The 23,836-nt window shown below is 44.7% G+C and overlaps 1 protein-coding gene across 1 annotated transcript in view; it reads left to right on the top strand.

Moving 5' to 3' along the window:
• GALNT12 (polypeptide N-acetylgalactosaminyltransferase 12) overlaps window positions 1–23,836 on the top strand; it is a 221,892-nt gene that overhangs the window by 68,408 nt on the left and 129,648 nt on the right. Inside the window, exon 3 of the mRNA XM_033929610.1 lies at window positions 15,017–15,206. Coding sequence (XP_033785501.1) covers window positions 15,017–15,206 — 190 coding nt within the window. The remainder of the gene's footprint in view (window positions 1–15,016; window positions 15,207–23,836) is intronic.

Below are 23,836 nucleotides of genomic sequence, written 5' to 3'. Positions count from 1 at the left end.
TTCTGTGGTAAGCAAATTAATGGAAGTTAACAGGTGATAGGCTCCGGAGTAATCTAAGGAAATACTTTTTTTTTTTTTACAGAAAGGGTGGCAGATCCATGGAACAGTCTCCTGGAAGAGGTGGTGGAGATAGAGACTGTCTGATTTCAAGAGGGCCTGGGCTAGGCACGTGGGATCTGTCAGAGAGAGAAAGACATAATGGTTACTGCGGATGGGCAGACTAGATGCCTTTACCTGCCATCATGTTTCTGTGTTTCTATGCACTTTTGCAGTATTGTGATGTACTTTGTCCCATTGATCATTCTATTGATTATGTGCAGATGTCCAACACCACAGGCAATCATGCAGCCCGAGACCATGACCTTCAAAGGATGCTTCATAGTGAGATTAAGGCACTCAGGCTTGAACTCCTCTTCAGAAAACTTCCTCATATAGGTGTGGGCCTGGTTACCAAACAAGCAGAAGGTGCTTTCATCACTGAAAAGCACCTTTTCCCACATTTCACATGTCCAGCTTGAGTTCTTCTGTGCTAGTGCTGCCCGATTTCCGATTCGAATCAATTCACTGATTCATTTTGCGTGAATCGATTTGTTTTTTAAAAAAAACTGAACTCATCGATTTGTCGGCCCCCTTGCTGTAGAGACTCGTTCGGCCTTTCCCTCTGCCACCAGAGTCCTTCCATCTAATTTAACTTCCGGTTTTGCAAAACCGGAAGTTACATCAGAAGAAAGGACTTCGGCAAAGGGAGCACCAAACAGACCTCTGCATGCGGATTGGCGGCAGCAAGGTGATTGGTTGGCTGGCTCTCTCCTTCCTGTCCATTCTGCCACTCTGGTCCTGTGCCGCTGGTGGAAGTGGTATGGACTCGTAAGAGGAGCGCCGGCGCCAAGAAGAGCAGCAGGAAGGAAGTGCAGGCCGCTGAGAGTAAATGACAGTGGCCTCAGGTCTTGTGAGAGGAGCGCAGGCGCCGAGAAGAGCAGCGGGAGGGAAGCACGGGCCGCTTGGGGTGACAGCAGGCCCAGTTCAGTTATCCTCCAATCCTCCAACGGTGACGCAGGCTCCCCTGTCCCTCGCGCTGCCTTGTGCGGGAAGGGGGCAGGACCGGGAAAGGGCAGGCTCAGGTCCCGGCTCCCTGCATTGAGTGTCTGAAGCTTAGGTGGAGCTACACTCGGAGGCGACGAAGGCTCTGGGGAGCAGCTGAACCTCGCTTCATTCATTAGCAGGGACCGGGGCGCCCTCAGCCAAACTTTGCATTGGGAAGTTGGTGGACTGGAGAGGGAGAGATGGGGAGAAGATGGATGGGAGAGATGAACTTGGTGGAGGAAGGGAGATGGACTTTGGGGAGATCATGGAGATGAACTTGGGAGAGATCATAGAGAGGGGAGATGGAGGGGATGGAAGAAATAATGGATCTAAAAATAGAGGAGAGGTAGAGGGATGGTGGACAATGGGATTTAGGGAGGGAAGAAACAGAAAGGGAGAGCAGTTGGACACAAGGGATCTAATCTAATCTAATCTAAACCTTAAGTTTATATACCGCATCATCTCCATGAGAATGGAGCTCGACACGGTGGGGCATAGAGATACTGGATAGGAGGGTAGTTGGAAAGAGAAAGGGAGAGCTGGTAGACCCTGGAATGGTGGGGAAGGAGGGAGAGATGCTGGATGAAAGGATAGTTGAGAAAAGGAGAGATGGTGGATCTGGGGATGGTGGGGTCCGTCGCAGCTGTAGGGATGGAGATGAAAAAAGGAAAGATGCCAGACCTCCGGGGGAGGGAAGGGAAATGGAAGGAGAGGGCAGAGATGAAAGAAGAGACCCAGACAAGCGAGTTATCAGAAGACAACCAGAGCCTGGGACCAACATGATTTGATTTTGTGATTACAATGTGTCAGATTCCCTTGGACTGTTGAATCAATCAGATGATTGAGCTTGCATGTTTTGAACTTTGCTATCATAAACGCTCCGCCAACCCTGAGGCTTACTTGGCCATGTGGCGGGTGTTCCTGCGGTTACCTCTGGTCTCCATACTTGGGGGATGGGGGAAGGGGGGGTGATTGAATGGGGGGGGGTTGTAGAGTATGGTTGCTGGTTTGGCTGAATTGTGTCGCCTGGTGTGTGTGTTGGCCCTCGTGTAGGGGATTCTTGGGGCTGGACCCGCTATATTGCAAAATTACTGGGGCCGATGAGGGAAGCGGGCTGTTCTTGCTCCTGGACAGTCATGTGTCTTCCTGGCATGCTATGTACTCTTGTCGATGGATATTATGTTCTTTTTCCTTGCTGCCTTCGTTTGCCTACTGCATCCCTGTACCATGCTTGTTTCTCTTGTTGCCTCTTTAATAAAAATGATATTAAAAAAAACACCAATGTGTCAGATTTGAAATGTGTATCCTGCCAGAGCTGGTATTAGACCGCGAACGTGAGCTAAGATTTAACAGAGAGAGGAAAAGTCTTTGTTGTTTGTTTATTTTGTTTGCACCACAGTGCCAGTGTGGGTAGGAGAGGGTAAAGGGGGTGAAGAGGCTATAAAAGGGGTGAATAGTAGCCTGCTCTGTCAGAGCGGTTTGGATGTGTGCATTCATGGAGGCTGATTCAAGATAATCCCTTCCTGAGGAAGCACGCTGTAGCGAAACTCGAGTCGGAGGAAGGACTTGTGTTTCTCAGCTTCCAGAAGTCTTTTAAGAGTCACAGGAGCACTTTATAATGCCTGGCTGCCTGCTACGTGACCATCTGTTGTGAACTGACCACCATAAAAAGATAAGTTATTTTAATTGAAAGAGGTTATGAGATGTATATTTAGTGCCACAGACAAGAATAGTGCTGATGGCAGCCGGTGTTGTGTGGTTTGTTACACTTAAACACTATAGGTTGTGGTCTGAGCACTATTTAATTCAACAATTTTAGATAAAATAAGTTACAAAGCACAAGATTGTGATATGCAAGTAGTAAATTAGTATATCATCACAATTAGATATTATTCTGTTCCCTACATTCAGTAAATATAAAATAAACCCAACAGGATGTTTGAAAATAACACCCAATTGGGCAGGAAAATCGAATCGAAAAATCAATTCAATAGGCTGAATCGAATTGAAATTCTTTTCCTGAATCGGGCAGCACTATTCTGCGCCCACTCTATCCAGTTGTGCCTTTGGATGTCAGTTATCAGTGGCTTGTTGCATGCTTTGCAGCCCCGCAGACCAAACTGCAGGCACCGGCAACAAGCTGTTGATGAGCTGACACTGACATGACCATTGTCTTGCCACTCACGCAGTAGCTGAGGTGAGGTCAACTTGTGATTAGTCAATGAAATGTGTCAAAGTGCACCATCTTGGTGTAATGTGAATGCACATGAACAACTGGACCAAGGCTTGTATAACTGAAACTGTCATTTCTTTTGTACAATCTTTACTACTACACTGTGACTGCAGCTGACTTTGTTGGCAATCTGGCAGCATGAAAATCCTTCTTTATCACTGACATATGAATATGCTTCTCCGATTCTTGTTCATGATTGATGCAGAAAATGTATGAAACCCCTAAAGCCCATGCTTTTTGTAGTTGCCCTGTTACCTAGACATCTGGACTGGACATCTGATTGGTCAGAAATAATGTGTGCTGATTGGACAGATCCAGTTCTTATGCGTGATATGTAAAAGTTATAGTAGCTATGTTCCAGTATCAACAAATTGTAAAATTAGAAACACGTGATCTTAAAATGTTGATTCTAATAGTCCCTTATAATGTAGACCAGTATATTTTAAATGATTGTATGCATAAAACAGTTATTAATGAAGGAAAACAGCCTGAGCGGGCCCATAGCAAATATTAGGCACACTAATGGAATGAGTATACACTTCTCCCTCCTTATTCGTGGTTTCAATTATTTGAGATTTTTTTTTCTCCAGCCCCCCCTTATGAGAATCGCTCGTTGGCAGCCCGCATTGAAAAAAACTGCCCCGGGACTTGAATCGGGGCAAAGAGGGAGGTGATCGGAGGAGGAGGGAGGCGATTGGAGGAGGAGGAGGTGATCGGAGGCGGAGGAGGCAAGCAGCTGCCCTAGGAGCACAGACCTTACCTGGTGGTCTAGCGGTGACATGGGACAGGAGAGATCTTCCTATACTCCTGCCCCGTGCAGAGCCATGCTGTGAGTTCCTGTGGTCTCATGAGATTACAATGGGAGTTCTTGTTGTAGTCTCATGAGACCATGGGAACTCACAGCACGGCTCTGCACGGGGCAGGAGTGTGGGAAGATCGCTCCTGCCCCGCATCACCGCTAGACCACCAGGTAAGGTCTGGGGGTGGGTCAGAGCTGGCCCAAAAGCCAATCGCAAATTTTCCCTATTCGCGGGCCGACTCTGCCCCTAACCCCCACGAATAGGGAGGGAAAAGTGTAGTACATGGTCTTGCGGCTCAATCTGACTCTACTCCAAACTTATCATCATAGGCAGGAAAAAAACCTTCATTAGTAATATTTGACAGTCCAATGGCAATATATTAGATATGCACATCACAGCAATCTGTATAATAATGCAGCAAAAATATAAATCTAAAGAAAATCTAAAGATTGATATAGCTGAAAATGCAATGATGGCCATAGTTCCGTGGCTTGCTCTTGCCGCTGCTTCAGGGCACTGGATCAATTAACACCGAAAGCATTAACTACTCAAAACGCGAGCGCCAAGTAGTGAGTGCTTTGAGCTGTTAAAAAAACCCAAACTTTTGTTTGAATGGGGGATTACATCAAGGAATTGTCTGGATGGGAACATCTGGAAGGAGTAGAAATGCAGTGGGCAAAACTGAAAGGAGTTATTATAAGGGCAACAACTTTTTGTGAGGCAAGTAAGTAAAAGTAAGAGGAAAAGAAGGCTGCTTTGGTTCTCAAATGTAGTAGCTGAGAAGGTAAGGAATAAGACGTTAGCTTTCATAAACTACAAAAGATTGCAGATAGAGGAAGACAGGCAAAAATATCTGGAAAAGTTAAGAGGAAAACAAAGATACAAATGGAAGAAAAAATAGCAGACATAGTAAAACAGGGAAACAGACATTTTTTAGATGTATCATTGATAGCAAGAAGTGCAAAAGTGGCATTTTGAGACTTAAAAGTGAAAGGGAGGAATATGTCAAAGCTGATAAAGAAAAGGCTGAATTGCTTAACAAATATTTCTGTTTTGTGTTCACAACTGAAGTGCTGGGTGCAGAACTGCAGAAGACAAACATGAATTGGGTTGAAGGAGTGGTTGACACTGATTGATTTTCAGAGGGCTGTGTTCGTGAAGAGCTAGCTAAATTAAAGGTAGACAAAGTGATGGGGCCGGATGGTGTACATTTGAGGGTGCTGAAGGAACTTAGGGAAGTTCTGGTAGCTCCGCTGACTGACCTTTTCAATGCTTCTCTAGAGTAGGGAGTGGTACCAGAGGACTGGAGAAGGGCGGATGTGGTCCCTCTTCACAAAAGTGGAAGTAAGGAAGAAGTAGGAAATTACAGGCCAGTAAGTCTGACTTCTGTGGTAAGCAAATGAATGGAAACGCTTTTGAAACAGAATGAAGTTTCTGGAATCCGGTAGATTTCAGGACTAGAGGCAAAATAGATTCACTAGAGTTAGGTCTTGTCAGACAAATCTGATCAATTTCTTTGACTGGGTGACCAGAGTTGGATAGAGGAGTGTGCTAGATGTGGTGTACTTAGATTTTAGCAAAGCCTTTGACAGTGTTCCACACGGATATCTAATAAATAAACTGAGTGCCCTCGGGATGGGCCCCAAAGTGATGGGCTGGGTCAAGGACTGGTTGAGTGGAAGACGACAGAGGATAGTAGTCAATGGAGATTGCTCTGAGGAAAGGGATATTACCAGTGGTGTGATTCAAGGTTCTGTTCTTGGGCCTGTTCTTTTTAACATTTTTATACGCGATATTCCTGAAGGGTCTGTCAGGTAAGATTCGCCTCTTTGCGGATGATATCAAAATCTGCAATAGAGTAGACACCCTGGATGGTGTGAATAACATGAAGAACAACCTTGCGAAGCTTGAAGAATGGTCTGAAATTTAGCAGCTAAAATTTAATGCTAAGAAATGCAAGGTCATGCATTTGGGCTGCAAAATCCCGAAGGAACGGTACAGTTTAGGGGTGAAGAACTTATGAGCACGACAGAAGGGTGGGATTTGGGTGTGATTGTATGTGATGATCTTAAGGTGGCCAAACAGTTTGAAAAGGTGACTGCGAAAGCTAGAAGGATGCTAGGGTGCATAGGAAGAGGTATGGCCAGTAGGAAAAAAGAGGTATTAATGCCCCTGTATAAAACTCTGATAAGACTTCATTTAGAATATTGTGTACAATTCTGGAGACCGCAGCTTCAAAAAGATATAAAAAGGATGGAGTCGGTCCAGAGGAAGGCTACTAAAATGGAGTGTGGTCTTCATCATAAGGTGTATGGAGACAGACTTAAAGATCTCAATCTGTATACTTTGGAGAAAAGGCGGGAGAGGGGAGATATTTTATTTATTTAAAAAATTTATATACTGCATATAGCTTACACGGTTCACATAAATATGCATAAAAATTTGACAATACAGATATAGTAGTTATAAAGGTAAATCCTACATAACTTTAGAATAACATCAGAGTAAATAAACCAAATCATTGACCTACCATAAGCCACACCTCTTAACCTCAGTCAAATTCCATCACATAATTGCATTGATAAGCAGGTGTTTTTAATAGTTTCTTAAAGCCTAATCTGGACATACGTAACTGCAAGGTTCCAGCCAGAGTGTGCCAAAGCTTTACCCCAACCCCCCCCCCAGATACCATAGTATCTGCACTCCTTGAATGTACAATTGACCTACTCTTGTTAGAATTTAACTTCAATCTTGTTTCAGATAAAAAAGTTCTTTGTGGGCGATATATTTCAAACCATCCCTTCAATACAACAGGAGAAACTTGGTATACTACCTGATGCACTATTGACAATACTTTGTATTGTCCCCTATGCTGAATCAGTAACCAATGAAGTCGTTTAAGAATCGGTGTTATATGAGTTATTCTCGACACACGTTAATAATCAACCATGCTGCAGAATTCAAAAGTAACTGCAATGCTCTCATCTTTACCTTCGCAACTCCCAAATATAATGCATTACAATAATCCACCTTACTTAAAATTAGTGCCTGCACTACAGTACAAAAATCATAGTCCTTCAGCATTGGTTTCAATCTATACAACATTCTCAGCTGCATATATCCTACCTGTATTGTCTTCAATATTTGGCTTTCCATAGTTTCTGAACTGTCCAAGTGCACTCCCACCACATTCATCTCCTTCACCATCAGTTTCTCTCCCATCACATTCAACCTCTCAAATTCCAATCATCCGTTCAATTTTTCACAATCATCACCTACGTTTTATTCACATTCAACTTTAGCCCATGATCATTCATCCATTCCACAATCTCCTCCCTATAATCCTGCAAACACCTCTCCAACCCTTGAACACCATTATACATGGGACATATACAGTATATATTGAAAAGGATAGAAGATAGGGCAGAATCCTGAGGTACCCCTCTCTTAACATCTACCATTCCAGATACTTCTGTCCCACTTCATACTCTAAACAGTCTAAAGAAGTGTTTCTCAACACATGGTACGTACACGGGCCTCTTGTTGGGGGTAAGTGGCATGGCTGCCACGGAGAATATTCCCTGCCCACCCGTCCGTCGACGGTGGTGGTAGAGAGGGAGCAGAGGGACAGATTGAAGGGGATGCAAGGGGGAGGAATATTGGACATAGTGATGGAGGGAGCGATGTGGCATTGTACTGGAAAGGGGTGATAGAAGGAGAAAAGGGCATGGGGCTGGTGGGCAGTGGTGAAAAATACTGCACATGATCCAAGGGATGAGAGAGGGAGAAATGTTGTATGTGGCAGTAGAGGAGGTGGGAGAGATGCCTGGATCTCTCAAGACAGATGGACAGTGAGAGAGAGAGGGAGACATATTGCCAATGGGGGTGGGGGAGAGAGGAAAAAAAGTTGGACTCATGGAGGGACAGAGAGAGATGTTGATTGGGGAAGGGAATGAGGTCTGGAGGAGAGGATACATGCAGGAAGCAGAAAGAAATATTGAATGTAAAGTAAGAAAGAAGTGCAACCAGAGACTCATGAAATCGTCAGACAACAAAGGTAGGAAAAATGATTCTATTTTCAATTTAGTAATCAAAATGTGTCAGTTATGAGAATTTATATCTGCTGTCTATATTTTGCAGTATATGAGGGCTGTTCAAAAAGTATCAGACCTTAATTTTTCTTGCGTAAACAAATAAAGCTAGGGAGGCATGGTTTAGTGCACGTATGTAGGCGACCCTAATGTGCATGCTTGAATTTTTTCCCGCCTACAGAAGCTGTCAGTTGCCAGCAGACCGTCGATGAGTGAGGAAGTGTAATTGAGCGCTGTCAGATTTCCGTTTTTGACAAAATGGCAGAAAAAGTTGAACAACGCTACTGCATTAAATTTTGTGTAAAGCTTGGCAATTCCCAAGTGGAAACGATCTGCAAGATTCAATAGGCCTTCGGGGATGAAGCAATGGGCACCACACAGATAAAGGAGTGGTACAACTGCTTCAGAGATGGCTGCACATCAGTGGAGAGTGAAACATGTTCTGGTAAGCCCTCAACATCAGAAATGAGATCGTCATTGACCAAGTGAGGACCCTGGTGATGCAGGATCGTCGAATCACGATCAGAGAACTTGCAGATGAGGCGAGCATCAGCGTTGGATCTGTTCATTCCATTTTGACTGAGGATTTGGGCTTCAGGAGAATTTCAGCGAAGTTTGTGCCAAAACTGCTAACGATCGAGCAGAAGCAACTCCGTTTGGAGATCGTACAACACATGCTGGAGACTGTGAACAGTGATCCCAACTTCCTCAGCACAGTGATCACTGGCGATGAGTATTGGGTTTATGGGTACGACCCAGAAACCAAGTTGATGTCATCACAATGGAAACATTCAACATCCCCGAGGCCAAAAAAAGCAAGGCAGGTCTGCAGCAATGTCAGTCATGCTGACCATCTTCTTTGATTCCAGTGGCGTGGTTCATCACGAGTATGCACCACACGGCACAGTCATCACCAAGGAATACTACCAAGAGGTTCTGCGTCGCCTTCGTAATGCTGTGAGACGCAAACAGCTGGACCTGTGGGCAACGGGCAATTGGCAGCTCCATCATGATAACGTACTTGCCCATTCTTCCCATTTGATACGGAGTTTCCTGGTCAAACACAACACACCTGTGATTCCTCAGGCTCCCTACTCTCCCGACATGGCTCCGTGTGACTTTTGGGTTTTCCCCAAGCTGAAAATGCCCCTGAAAGGGACCAGATTTCAGTCAAAAGAAAACATCATGCAGAATACGATGGACCAGTTGCAAGCAATCTCAAACGAGACATTTCAGCACTGCTTCCAACAGTGGCAGAACCGTTGGAAGAAGTGTGTGGCAGCCCAAAGGGACTACTTTGAAGGAGATTAGTATAAGACTGTTGTATCTGAATGCGAGTATTTTTTATGAATAAAGTTCTGATACTTTTTGAACAGCCCTCGTATTTGTCTATTTTTCTATAGTTGTTACTGCGGTGACATTGCATATTTTAAAGTCATCTGCCTTGACCTCTTTGAATAAAACCCCGAATATAAATGATAAAGATTTTCTCTGTGTACAGTGTGCTTTGTGTTTTTTTAATGTTGTGGTTACTATTATCAGTGTTCTCCCCAGGGCTTTTTAGCTGGGCGGTCCACCCGGCTAATTTAGATGACCACCCGGCTGTCATCTATCGGGAATCCTGCTGCTGCTGCCACTCAACATAAAAAAATCCCCCCAAAAAACCATCTCTCACCGGCTTGAAGATGCGAACTCATGCTTCGGGGCTCTAAGGTGTGCGTGCCAGCTTCCCTTCTCTTCCCTCTGAAACCGGAAGTTATGTGGGGGGGGGGGGGGAGAGAAGGGAAGCTGGCACGCACACCTTAGAGCCCCGAAGCATGAGTTCACTACGGGCTAAGGCAGGAGACTGGTCAACGACGGATAGAAGCTTACAACTTGCTTCGGGCCTTCCTCGCTGCCGGGTCCTGCCTACTTTCTGTTTCCACGATGGCAGGACCCGGCAACGAGGAAGGCCTGAAGCAAGTTGTAAGCTTCCCTCCGTTGCTGACTTGTGCCTAATGAGGCAAAAAAGTCACGGCACAAGGGGAGCCTTCCCTTCGCTCACTTGGAAACGTCACCGCAGCGCAGGATGCCTATGGTGCAGGACAGGACACTGAACAAATCAGACCTCGCACTCTCTTCCACGCTGTCCTTCGCAACCTCGCTGCTTAAAGCATGGTCACCACCTGTTTGATACCAGTTCATCGCCGATTCCCCCTCTCCCGTTCTCCGAATCATCATCATATCCAGGTTATCGCAGGATGAAATATACAATGGCTACCCAACGCAGTTAATCCCGGCCAGATTGGTGGTCTTCTACCGTAATGGTGACCCTTTCTTCGTTGGCAAGAAATTGGTGATCAATGGCAAGCATGTGCCCACTTTAGACGCCCTCCTGTCAGAGTTGACTAGGCACATGCCCGTGCCGCAGGGGTCGGTGCTGCGGATCTTCACGCTGCACGAGGGCCACCCCGTAAGCACCATGGATGACATCCTGCCAGGCCACACCTACATCGTATCGAACAAGGAATCTTTCCGGGAGCTTGAGTACGTGACGTCATTGTGCAAGGGCTTGCCGGTAGTAGAAGTCAGATGGACTGGTCTGGACTTGTACGTTATAGGGGTGTGAGTGACTTATAACTCCATGATTGATATGACTGATTACTAGTTGACAAAGGGCCAAAATTCATTTGTGGATATGTTTTGATACTATTTTATATTTAGCAATTTGTCACTGGAAAAAAAACTGTGCATGTATAGTAATACTGTGGTATTTTCCCCCCCAGGATTTGAAGTTACTGTAAAGTTATTTAAAGTTTGTTTAGCTCTTGGTAGGATAGTAATTGTGAATCATTTCTAAATTTGTATGTCTACTCAGTAAACAGGGACGTTCAAGATGCTGAATGCAAAAAAAAAAGAGAGAGAGAGAGAGAAAACTTAACAAATGGTGAACATGTTTCAAATGAATATAAAGGAGTGAAAAAGCTAATATAAGGGGCCTGTATGCAAAAACTTAAATTGCTATGTGTAGAAAATGGCTCGGTTTGCATCTTGGAGATAAGGATTTTTTAAATTGAGAAAATGCAAAATTATGCCAAAATTTCTGGGATGTGGTCATTCGTCCCCCTTCCTCCCAGCAGGTCTACCATCTCTCCTCTCACACTAGGTCCAACATCCATAGTCAGTGAAATGCTTTCTTGTTTGGGGGGCCCAAAAGCACTGCCCAGGCTCCACCCCAGACCCGGCCGCCATATTAATAATAGTACTAATTGTAAGTGCCATTTCTTCCATTCATTTTTCACATACACACGATATAATCTTATTCAGGGGCAATGTTAGGAAATTCTACTTTACGGAGAGGGTAGTGGATGCCTGGAATGCGCTCCCGAGAGAGGTGGTGGAGAGTAAAACTGTGACTGAGTTCAAAGAAGCGTGGGATGAACACAGAAGATTTAGAATCAGAAAATAATATTAAATATTGAACTAAGGCCAGTTACTGGGCAGACTTGCACGGTCTGTGTCTGTGTATGGCCGTTTGGTAGAGGATGGGCAGGGGAGGGCTTCAATGGCTGGGAGGGTGTAGATGGGCTGGAGTAAGTCTTAACAGAGATTTCGGCAGGTGGAACCCAAGCATAGTACCGGGTAAAGCTTTGGATTCTTGCCCAGAAATAGCTAAGAAGAAAAAAAAAATTTTTTTTAAATTGAATCAGGTTGGGCAGACTGGATGGACCATTCGGGTCTTTATCTGCCGTCATCTACTATGTTACTATGTTAATAATACATAATGGTAACCACAAAATTAAACTACACAAAGCACACTCTTTTACCCCTCCCCACCTTGCACAGCATTTCTTCCTCTCTCCTCCACCCCCTTGTGCAACGTCCACTATCTCTCTCATTCCTTCCCTTGCTGCAAAGGGAGTGAGGAAAGAAAGATAGAGGGATTTAGGGTATATCGCTCCAACTCCTTCTACTGCCACATCCAACATTTCTCCCTCTCTCATCCCCCCCCCCGGACTGTGTGCAGCATCTTTTGCCCCTGCCCACCAGCCCCATGCCCAACATTTCTCCTTCTATTACCCCTCTCCAGAACCATGCGACATCTCTTCCTCCATTCCCTCCACCACCAGGTCCAACATTCTTCCTTCTTGCATCTGTCCTACTGTTCCCTCTCCACCACCACATCCAACATTTCTCCCTCTCATCTCTCTACCTTACTCCTCTCCCACCAACATGTCCAACAATTCTCTTCCTATGCCCAACATTCTCCTCTTTCTTCCTTTCCCCATGTACACCATCTCTTTCCCTCACACTCATGCTCAACAATTTTCCCTTTCTATTCCCTCCTCCACCTCAGCATCTCTTTCCTTCTATCCTTCCATCCTGTGTTCCAAGTTCATGCCCCTTCCCTCCCTTCCTTCTGTATCCCTCCCTTCCTTCTGTATCCCAAGTTTGTGCTCCCTCCCTCCTTCCTTACAGACTTTGTCTTAAGTTTGTGTCCCCTTTCTTCTTTCTGTGTCCCAACATGTCCCTCTCTCCATTCTGTGTCCCAAGTTCATGCTCCCACCCTCCTTCCTTCCTTTGTCCCAAGTTCATTCCCCTTCCTTCTGTATCGCTCCCTTCCTTCTGTATCCCAAGTTTGTGACCCCTCCCTCCTTCCTTAATGACATTTTCTCTGTGTACAGTGTGCTTTGTGTTTTTAAAAATTTTATTGTTGGTAGATCATTTTAACTTGGTCATTTTAAAAGTAGCTCACAAGCCAAAAAATGTGGGCACCCCTGCTCTAGAGCCATTTCTTGTATGACTGGATGAGCTATATTTATCTTTTTTTTTTTAGTTGTTTAAATTCATGCAGAAATAAATGGCTAGATTGAACCTAATGACTTCATTAACGCTTTTCCATTTTTTAAACCTCTATACCATTTGAAAGAGGGCAAATATCTAATTATTCCCTTCTAGAATTGGATACTTCTTAAATTTAGTAAAAATATTCTGGCACAAGTGTCAAACCTTAAAAAAGGAAGTCATATTGAGCATTGGGAAATAATAATAAACTAATAAAAAATAGTACATATTTAGGGCTCTTTTTACTAAGTTGCGATAGTGATTTTAGCGTGCGCTTAGCGCGCGCAGTATTGCCATGTGCACTAGATGCTAACACCAGCATTGAGCTGGCTTTAGTTTTCCCGCTTAGCGCGGGGGTTTGCGCGCGCTAAAAATGCTAACGCATCTTAGTAAAAGAGGGGGTTAATTTTCCCCATCCCACCCCACCCTGCTACTTTTTCATGCACCCGGCTGGAAAAAATTTCTGGGGAGAACACTGCATTATGTATTAATAAGATTATATTGTGTACTAGCTTTATAGCCCGTTACATTAACGGGTGCTAGAATATATGTGTGTGTCTGTCTTTATTTCTTTCTCTCTCTGTCTCCTTAGCCGCTTTCTGTATTTCTGTCTTTCTTTCTTTCTTTCGGCTGTCCACCACCACCACCCCTTGCGTGCTCCCCCTGTCCATTCTCCCTTCTTTTTACATCCCCTGTGTCCACCACCACCCCTTCACTGCTCCCTTTATCCAGCAGCAGCCTTCTCCCTTTGTTTTACCTCCCCCCTGTCCATCAGCACCTCTTCCTGCTCCCCCTGTCCAGCAGTAGGCCTCCCTTCCTTTTTCACCCCCCTGTCCATCAGCACCTCTTCCTGCTCCCCCTGTCCAGCAGTAGGCCTCCCTTTCTTTTTCCCCCCCTGTCCATCAGCACCTCTTCCTGCTTCCCCTGTCCAGCAGTAGGCCTCCCTTCCTTTCCCCCCCCTGTAAATCAGCACCTCTTCCAGCTCCCCCTGTCCAGCAGTAGGCCTCCTTTCATTTTTCCCCCCTGTCCATCAGCACCTCTTCCTGCTCCCCCTGTCCAAGGGAGTTAGTACAGGCCCGGTCTCTGCCGTTCTCCCCGGAGTTTGTTCTTTACTCGGATAGAGAATCCTTGCCGCCCCCCCCCTTCACTTCCCGCGGGCCCGACTACGAACCTGATGATTCCAGCAGCATGTGCAGCTGTCTTCACACGCTGCTTCGGGTCCTTCTACTGCCCTGATTTACTCTGGCAGGTCCCTGATGACATCATCAGAGACGCGGCAGAGCAAATCAGGGCAGTAGAAGGGTCCGAAGCAGCATGTGAAGTCTGCTGCACACGCTGCTGGAATCACCAGATTCGTAGTCGGGCCCGCGGGAAGGGAAGGGGGGATGGCAAAGGACTTGGACTCCTCTGGTCTGTCGCAGAGGGCGGCCCGGCTCCATTTCTCGGTTCATCCCGGAGAGGGGGGGGCAGGAGGCGCTCTTTGTGCCCCAGTCCCAGCTTGTGGAGACGATCGTCGGCTGGCTGGGAGCAGGCTTGTGGAGGCGATTGTCGGCTGGTGACGTAGTACGCGCATGCGCACTCTCGCCAGCACAGCCCGACAGATCAGATCTCAGGGAACACGCGGCGAGAGTGCGCATGCGCAGCTAGCATTTTATTATTATAGATATGAAAAATAGATAGAAGAAATTGCATTACAATTAGTACTATTATTATGGGGGTGGGGTTAGTGGTGGAGCTTTGGCAGGTCTGGGGCGGAGCTTGGGTGGGGGTACTTGGTTGATATTTGTTAGACTTGGGGGGGTACTTGGTTTGAAGAAGTTGAGAAACACTGTTCTAGGCTACTTTATAACAAAATGAGCAATACAGACTGAACAAAAGTATATGGGTTTACCTCCACCAGCATGATTTCAGCTTAAAAAATGCATTTGTGTGGTAAGCAGAAAATATATTATCATTGTATTTGTGTGTTCTGCATTTTTCTATAGAACATTTAAAGAAGCGTTTGGAAAATTACATATCTGGCCTAAAAAAGGTACGTCTTGTTCGTACAACTAAAAGGGAAGGATTAGTTCGAGGAAGACTACTTGGAGCTTCTAAAGCCAAAGGGGATGTTCTGACATTTCTTGACTGCCATTGTGAGTGTCATGATGGTTGGTTGGAGCCACTACTGGACAGGTTAGCAAAAAGAGAAGCAGCACAATGCTAATGCTTGCTAATTTTTTTGTGCTTTTCTAGTCAATTTCTCCTATATTTTTTGTATGATTTCAGTAAGTGTTTCCTCATTGGAACTGTTGAACTACAGATGTATAAAATTTAGATATGTTCTACAACTTGATATCTAATTCATCAAGGAAAAATAATTTTCTTGGATATTTTGTACTATTAGTTTACTGAGAGGCAACAATCCACAAACAATCAAAGCAGCAAACAAAGCAGACCAGTAGTGTAGAAGTGAGCAATTTAGTTCAACCAAATACCTGGTGTTGCCATGATTTGCCCTAATAATCAATTATATCAATAAAAAATTAAAATTCACATGCATAAAAAGAAACTGAATATCAAATTAATAGGGCTGCACCGAATGTTTGTATTTGATTTGATTTGGCCCTGAATAGTTCCCCGAATACATTATTCATATTTGGCCAGATAGTGATTTAAATTCAAATATGAATAATCTGGGGCTCTACTGTGCTAAATCCTACTAAAACACTTGATCTCTGATTTCACTTAGCTTTTTTTTATTATTTGATATGTTAAATCTTAATGCCAATTATTTATATTCAGACAAATAATATTTTTCATTATTCATATTTGACTGAATAGTAAAATATGCTTTGTGATACAGCTCTAATAAACTGCATAAATAAAAATTACATAAACAGTCTTAAAACAGTAAAATGAATGAAAAGCACGATGATAGTAAAAATGCCAAAATGGTGTATGAATATAACAGGAGCTTAAAAATGCTGTTAGCATTAAACTCGCCTAGAGATAAAAGAGCACAAATAAAACTACTACTACTACTATTATTTCTATAGCGCTACCAAACAGTGGCGTAGTAAGGGGGGCTGTCCATCTTGGGCGCCGTCTTGGTGGGGGCACCGGCATTCATCCTCTTTTCCCCCTCCCCCGCTTCTTCCCCGCCGCCCACCACCGCACACATGTGCCCCTTCCCTTCCCTCGTACCTCTTTTAACGTTCACAGCATGAACAACAACCCCAATCTGCTGCTCACACCAGCGTCAGCTGTTCCTCTGATGTCACTTCCTTGATCCATGCCTAGGAAGTGATGTCAGAGGAAGAGCCAATGCTGGCACAAGCAGCAGGTTGGGGTTGCTTCTCATGGCAGGAACATTAAAGAGATATGGGGGAAAGGAAGGTGCACACGGCACGAGAGGGCGGAGTGGGTGGGGTGGGGTGGGGCAGAGAAGTAGGTGGGGGAGGGGCATTTCACCCTCGCTGTGCCACTGCTACCAGATGTAAGCAGCACTGTACAGAGTCATAAAGAAGACAGCTCCTGCTCAAAAGAGCTTTCAATCTAAACAGACTCCAAGTGAAAAAGGTGTAGAAGTGGAACAGAACTATCTAGCTATAACATATGAAATTAGTTGTAGATTCCATGCATGTCTAAGTGGTCCAGTGATTTAAAATAAATAAATACAACATACCTAAAAGGGAGTGAGAGCATACCTTCCTCTAATAGTCAAATTCTATCCTCAAACCTAAAGGTGATAAAAAAATTAATTTTAGAAAAATGAAACTTAAAAATGCCATCACAACATATTCAGCCTTTGAAAGAAAACTGCTTGTACTAAAGTTCAGGAATATTAATTCCTAAACAAATGTTAAATGTGTACTTAAAAATAACATTATCAAAAAAGTTCAATTTCTACAAATATAACTAATACTTTAGAGGTACAAATAAAAATTCTTCAAAGTATTCAGTTTCATCCCTCTGCAGACAGAGCAGCAGCACTTCACAAGCAGGTTGGTTAATGTGACCATTTATATTTTTCATCAAAATGGGACATCTATTAATTGTCAGTTCCGCCCCCAATCCCACCCCAGCCCTGCCCCCAATCCCACCCCCAATTTCTTCCATTCATTTTTCATGTACACGTATAGTGGCTTCCCCCATGTCTTAATAACAGAATATGGACTTTTCCTCCAGGAAATTGTCCAAATCTTTCTTAAAACCAGCCACGCTATCCGCTCTTACCACAACCTCTGGCAATGTGTTCCAGAGCTTAACTATTCTCTAAATGAAAAAATATTTCCTCCTATTGGTTTTAAAAGTATTTCCCTACAGTTTCATCGAGTGTCCCCTAATCTTTTTAATTTTTGAAGGAGTGAAAAATCGATCTACTTGTTCTACTCCACTTAGGATTTTGTAGACTTCAATCATATTTCCCTTCAGCCATCTTTTTTCCAAACTGAAGAGCCCTAATCTTTTTAGTCTTTCCTCATATGAGAGGAGTTCCATCCCCTTTATCATCTTGGCTGCTCTTCTTTGAACCTTTTCTAGTGCTGCTATATCTTTCTTGAGATAAGAAGACCAGAATTGAATGCAGTCCTCCAGATGAGGTCGCACCATGGAGCATTATAACATTCTTAGTCTTGTTAACCATCCCTTTTTTAATAATTCCTAGCATCCTGTTTGCTTTTTTGACTGCCACTGCACATTGGGCGGAAGGTTTCATCATATTGTCTACGATGACACCCAGATCCTTTTCTTGGGCGCTAACCCCCAATGTGTATCCTAGCATCTGGTAATTGTGATTCGGGTTATTCTTCCCAATGTGCATCACTTTGCATTTGTCCACATTAAATTTCATCTACCACTTGGAAGCCCAGTCTTCCAATTTCCTAAGGCCTGCCTGCAATTTTTCACAATCGGCATGTGTTTTAACAACTTTGAACAGTTTAGTGTCATCTGCAAATTTAATCACCTCACTCGTCGTTCCAATTTCCAGATCATTTATAAATAAGTTAAATAGCACCACCGGTCCTAGTACAGATCCCTGCAGCACTCCACTGTTTACTCTCCTCCATTGAGAAAAATGACTATTTAATCCTACCCTCTGTTTTCTATCTGATAACCAATTCCTAATCCACAACCGAACTGTGCCACCTATCCCATGACTCTCTTAATTTTCTCAGGACCGTTCTGCCCATCATTGATAAACCTTTCTTTCATGATAGTGGCCTGAACCTCAAATTTCTCTATTGATGAACAAATTTTATGCAGCCACAGAAATTGCCCCACAGGGATGTTATGCTGCAAGTGAGGATGATGACAACTTATATAATGAAGAAGGGTGTTTCTGTTTGTGGGCTTCCAATAGATTTTGTAGGAAAACCCTTCATTTGTATAGGTGACCAAGAAATCCAAAAAACATATCTGGGAGTGATGTCAAGTAAAAAGTAAACCTCAAATTGCTGTCACAATTATTGAGCCATGTAAAAAAATGTTTCAACTGTTCCACAACCCCTTTCGAAATGAAAAAACCCCCGTCATCTATAAATCTTTTCCAAAACACAATATTTGATCTCCAGGGAGAGGTGTCCAAGAATTGTGTCTCAAAATTGCTAACACATAAATTAGCTATTTTGGGAACTACTGTGGCTCCCGTTGCGGTACCTTTGACCTAAAAAAAAATATTGATTTTGAAAAAGAAAAACTTTTTTTGCAACACTATATATAATAAGGTAACTAAAAAATTCTACCTAATTAACAATTTAAATCAATACTCTTATACTTAGTGGATCCTCAGCACTCTATCATGAGCCATTTATATACTCAACAATATAGCCAACATCTTCATAGGATCACGTTTGGACTGTCCCATAATTTTTTTCTTATTTAAATCAATATAACTTATTAACGGTGTAGCAATACAGAATGACTTATCTGCACTTTAGGTTGTAAGGATTACCTCTTCTGACATGACCATGTTTCACCTGGGACAGTTCCTTGCCTCTCTAGTTCTCACAGGGACTTCCTTGTATATTCCTATTGTTCAGGCACACTAGAATTTCTCTGGTTTCATGATCTGGAAAATCTTTACTGTTTTCAGCTCTGCCTTTTGGCCTGGTAACGGCACCACGTACCTTCACCGAGATGATGGTGGTTGACAGTTCTCTTGAGGAAGATAGGTTTGCAGGTGCATCCTTACTTGGCCGAATGAATGATCATGCCCCTTTGTTGGCCAAAGTTTGGCGCCCAATGGATCGAGTGGTCCAGGTCCTGGAATGCCTGGACTGGCTGGTGTATTACCATATTTTTATTTTTTTTTAAAAAAGCACTATTTGCCCCTTTTGCAGTCCTTGTATATCTAGGGGTCTTGTTCGACATGGCATGTGGCTGAGCTTCTTATTCAGAGTCATGCCAACGGGGTAGCTGTGCTCTCAAGTTTATTGTCTTCTGGACAAAGCTGCGCTGTATTTGTGCGACTTTCTCCAGGTCCTGGGGTCCATGGCGGCCTCCATTGATGTGGTCCCTTCAGGGCCGCCATCAGGGCAGTACTACCAGTCCTGCATTCAGGGGCCCGGAGCAGTGTTCTAAGGCAGGGGCGCCAGTAGCTCGCCAAGGCAAAGTGAGTCGATCACCCAGGACTCACTTTATCTTGGCGATCTAATCTATCGGGCCGATCAGTCTTCCTCTCCCCGACGTCAATTCTGCAGTTGGAGAGGAAGTTCGGGCCAGCCAATCGCTGCCTGGCTGGGCGGAACTTCCTCTCCAAAGGCAGAATTGACGTCGGGGAGAGGAAGACTAATCGGCCCGAAGCAGGGAGAGCATGCGTTGGCGACGGCTTTGGGGCCTGTTATCCATTGGTGGGTCCTGTTCCCCGATGGCAGCGGCAGTGGCAGTGGCTAGGGGAACGGCAGGGAGAAAGAAAGAAAGGGGGCAGGCAGGGAAACAGAAGGAAAGAACAGAAACAGAAAAAAAGAAAGAAAGGTCAGGGAGAGAGGAAGAAAAAGTTGGGGGAGGGAATGAGGTGTGGAGGAGAGAAAGCATACAGGCTAATAGAAGGGAAGAAAGATTGGATGCACAGTCAGAAGAAGAAAGTGCAACCAGAGACTCATGAAATCACCAGACAAAGTAGGAAAAATGATTTTATTTTAAATTTAGCAAAGTGGAGGCGGTATTACCACAGTTTTCAAAGGAATTTGCCCAAATAACTTAATGGTTAACTGGGTAAATTCCCAGAGATGAAAACTTCCCTTCACTTACTATGCACAGTTCTGAATTTATATCTGCTGTCTATATTTTACAATATGGTCTCCTTTTACTAAACCGCAATAGTGGTTTTTAGCGCAGGGAGCCTATGAGCGTCAAGAGCAGCGCTGGGCATTCAGCGCAGCTCCCTGCGCTAAAAACTGCTATTGTGGTTTAATAAAAAGGATGGAGGGTATATTTGTCTATTTTTGTATGGTTGTTACTGAGGTGACAATGCATAGAGTCATCTGCCTTGACCTCTTTGAAAAAAACCCAGAATAGGAATGATAATTAACATTTTCTCAGCGTATAGTGTGCTTTGTGTTTTTTAATTTTATTGTTGGTAGATCATTTTGACTTGGTCATTTTAAAGTAGCTCACAAGCTCAAAATGTTTGGGCACCTCTGAGCTAGAGCGTTGAAACTGTGTATTTCTATTTTATCCCCCCTTTTACAAAACTGTGGAGCGTTTTTTAGCGCCAGTCATGGTGGTAGCAGCTCTGATACTCAGAATTCTATGAGCGTCAGGGCTGTTACCACTGTGGCTAAAATCCACACTACAGTTTTGTAAAAGAGTGAGTGGTTAGTTTGTGATGACATATTCCATACTAGGCGAAGGTGTTTTCTGTGTTCTGTATGTTCGAAAGACATGGTTTTCTGTTAGGATTGACGGCGTAGGATTGATCTGTGCTGGTCTGGCTTGTTTAGTTTTACAATGGATGTATTGATGTACTGCTCACTGCAATATGTAAGATGCTGCCTTTTCCTAGGTACTCATGTGTGACGTGTGGTTTGTTACTAAAAATCATGTTTTTCTTACAGATGGGGGGGTGCCAAAAAATGATGGGCCCCGGGTGTTACATATGCTATGTACGCCACTGTATGTAAAGATACCAGAAAGCTGGCGTAGCAAAAACTTTAAGTAAATTGTTATTCTTCTAAGTTTTGAGTATTTAACCCTCCCACAATCTCACGGGCACTCGTTTCAAGTTTATTGAGATTTTGATTTAAACGCAATATCAAATATTTTCAATGTGTATAACAAAAATAAATTTGGGGAAATAAATAAAACCATTTGAACAATAAACATACAAACATATCCATAGATGATTAAAATTACATAAGGAGTACAAGGATAAACTACATTTGTTTAAAAATGCGTTCTCCGCGCCTGCTCATAAATTTGTTGACTGGAAGGATCCAGCAATGTGGCCAGATGCCATTCAGGACAAAGACAGAGAAAGAATTGTGCAATTTGGATTAATGATGGAAGATGATTTAAAGCAAATGGCACAGTCTATGAGTAAAGATCTTGACGGACGTTCTTTTTATGAATATCTCCTCTATGCCAAATCACCCAATGGACGTGAGAAGATTTTACGGGACTGGCTTAGGTGGAGCATTAGCAGAAAAGTATGTGTGTATTCGGCCCATGGAAGAAGAGGGGGGGGGGGAAGGGGTGCGTGGGGGGCCCAATAGGATTGCTCAGTAAGGGGCCCAGAAATTGCTCTTCCTTTGGATTCCACTGGTGAAAGCGTTACAGGCAGCTCTTCCTTGGACTCTGGAGGCCTGGGGCAGCTTGAATTGGTGGCTCCTTCTGCAGTCCCTTTCAAGGGGCATGCTGCTTCAGATTGCATCTTGGGTAATTATGATGACGAATGCCAGTCTCCGTGGCTGGAGAGCCCATTGCAACCGTTGTCCCATTCAGGGGCATTGGCGCCCTCTCAAATAACATGGTCATTCTGCCATTTGGAACTAAGGGCCATTCGCTTGGCTCTGACGAACTTGCAGATGACTCTGGAGGGCCAAGCGGTTTGTGTCTTCTCTGACAAGGCAACTGCGATGGCATATGTCAATCACTGGGGAGGAACCGAGTCTGTCTGCTCTTTCCCTGGACGGAGTATCATCTTGAGAGCCGAATGTTTCTCCAGTCAAAACTCAGAGCTCGGGAGCAAGGTCCTTTTCTCCGGCCCACCACACCGAGGAGAGGAGCGTGGGAGCCCTGCTCCGCCCCCCTCCCGACCCAGCAGGAGAGCCGACTTACAACTTACTGCACCGGCAGAGCCTGGTCCTTTTCTCTGGCCCACCACACCGAGGAGAGGAGCATGGGAGCCCTCCTGACCCAGAAGGAGAGCCGACTTAAATCTTTCTGCACCGGCAGAGCCTGACCTTTTCTCTGGCCCACCACACTGAGGAGAGGAGCGTGGGAGCCCTGCTCCGCCCCCCTCCCGACCTAGCAGGAGAGCCAACTTAAATCTTTCTGCACCGGCAGAGCCTGACCTTTTCTCTGGCCCACCACACCGAGGAGAGGAGCATGGGAGCCCTGCTCTGCCCCCCTCCCGACCCAGCAGGAGAGCCGACTTACAACTTACTGCACCGGCAGAGCCTGGACCTTTTCTCTGGCCCACCATACCGAGGAATGGAGCGTGGGAGCCCTGCTCCGCCCCCCTCCCGACCCAGCAGGAGAGCCGACTTACAACTTACTGCACTGGCAGAGCCTGGTCCTTTTCTCCGGCCCACCACACCGAGGAGAGGAGCGTAGGAGCCCTGCTCCGCCCTCCTCCCAACCCAGCAGGAGAGCCGACTTAAATCTTTCTGTACCGGCAGAGCCTGACCTTTTCTCCGACCCACCACACCAAGGAGAGGAGCGTGGGAGCCCTGCTCCGCCCCCTCCCGACTCAGCAGGAGAGCCAACTTTAAAATCTACTGCACCGGCAGAGCAAATACAGTGTATATACTAAAGCGCTTCCACCACTAAGGATCGGACCCTGCACTGTCCTTTTCCTGTCCAGATGCCAAGTTGCCTAGTTTCTCCTTTGGTCTAGCTCTCCCAAAAATAAAAATAAAAAAAAAATTTAAATTTAAAAAAAAACAAAAAAAAACCAACACAAAAATGAAAAAATGAAAAAAATCCACAAAAACCCCCAACCCCAAAGCTCCCCCTCTCTCACCATGAAGCCTCCCTCTTGGCTCTTCCTCCTTCTACTTTGCTCTTCTCTCAACACCTCTCTCTGCCTAATACCTCCTTCTCCCAACCTCCTGGATTCCACGATTCTCAATAATATCTGCCATGGCCTTAAAATCCCCACTCTAATTCGCACCAGACCCCATCCCTCAAAAAAAAAAACCCTCGTAGAATCAATCACGCCTCTTTAAAATCTGTTCCCCCTGCCAATCTCCCCAACCTCGCCTCCGACTCTCTCACCCGTCCCAACACTTTATTGCAACGTCAGATCTGCTTGCAACAAGATTCAAATTCTGAAGGATCTACTCGAGGATTCTGACCCCGGTTTCCTATGCATCACGGAATCATGGATTACAAAAGATGACCTTTTTACACAAAACGAACTCTGCTCCCACAGCTACCAAGGCCTCACCCAGATCTAACCGTAAAGGAGGTGGCCTGGCATTTCTCTACAAATCTTTCTTCAACGTCCAGCTCCTCGAAAAGGGCAGCCACACCTTGCTAGAATATGTGCTGATCCCATTTGGCCTTAAAATCAGGCACGCTGCTGGCCTCAATCACCTGTAGTGGAAGACTATTCCAGCGATCAACCACTCTTTCAGAAATTCTTTTTCACTGAAAGA

Source organism: Geotrypetes seraphini, chromosome 2, assembly GCF_902459505.1.
Source record: "Geotrypetes seraphini chromosome 2, aGeoSer1.1, whole genome shotgun sequence".
Lineage (NCBI taxonomy): Eukaryota > Metazoa > Chordata > Amphibia > Gymnophiona > Dermophiidae > Geotrypetes > Geotrypetes seraphini.
This window is presented reverse-complemented; position numbering and strand designations above follow the sequence as displayed.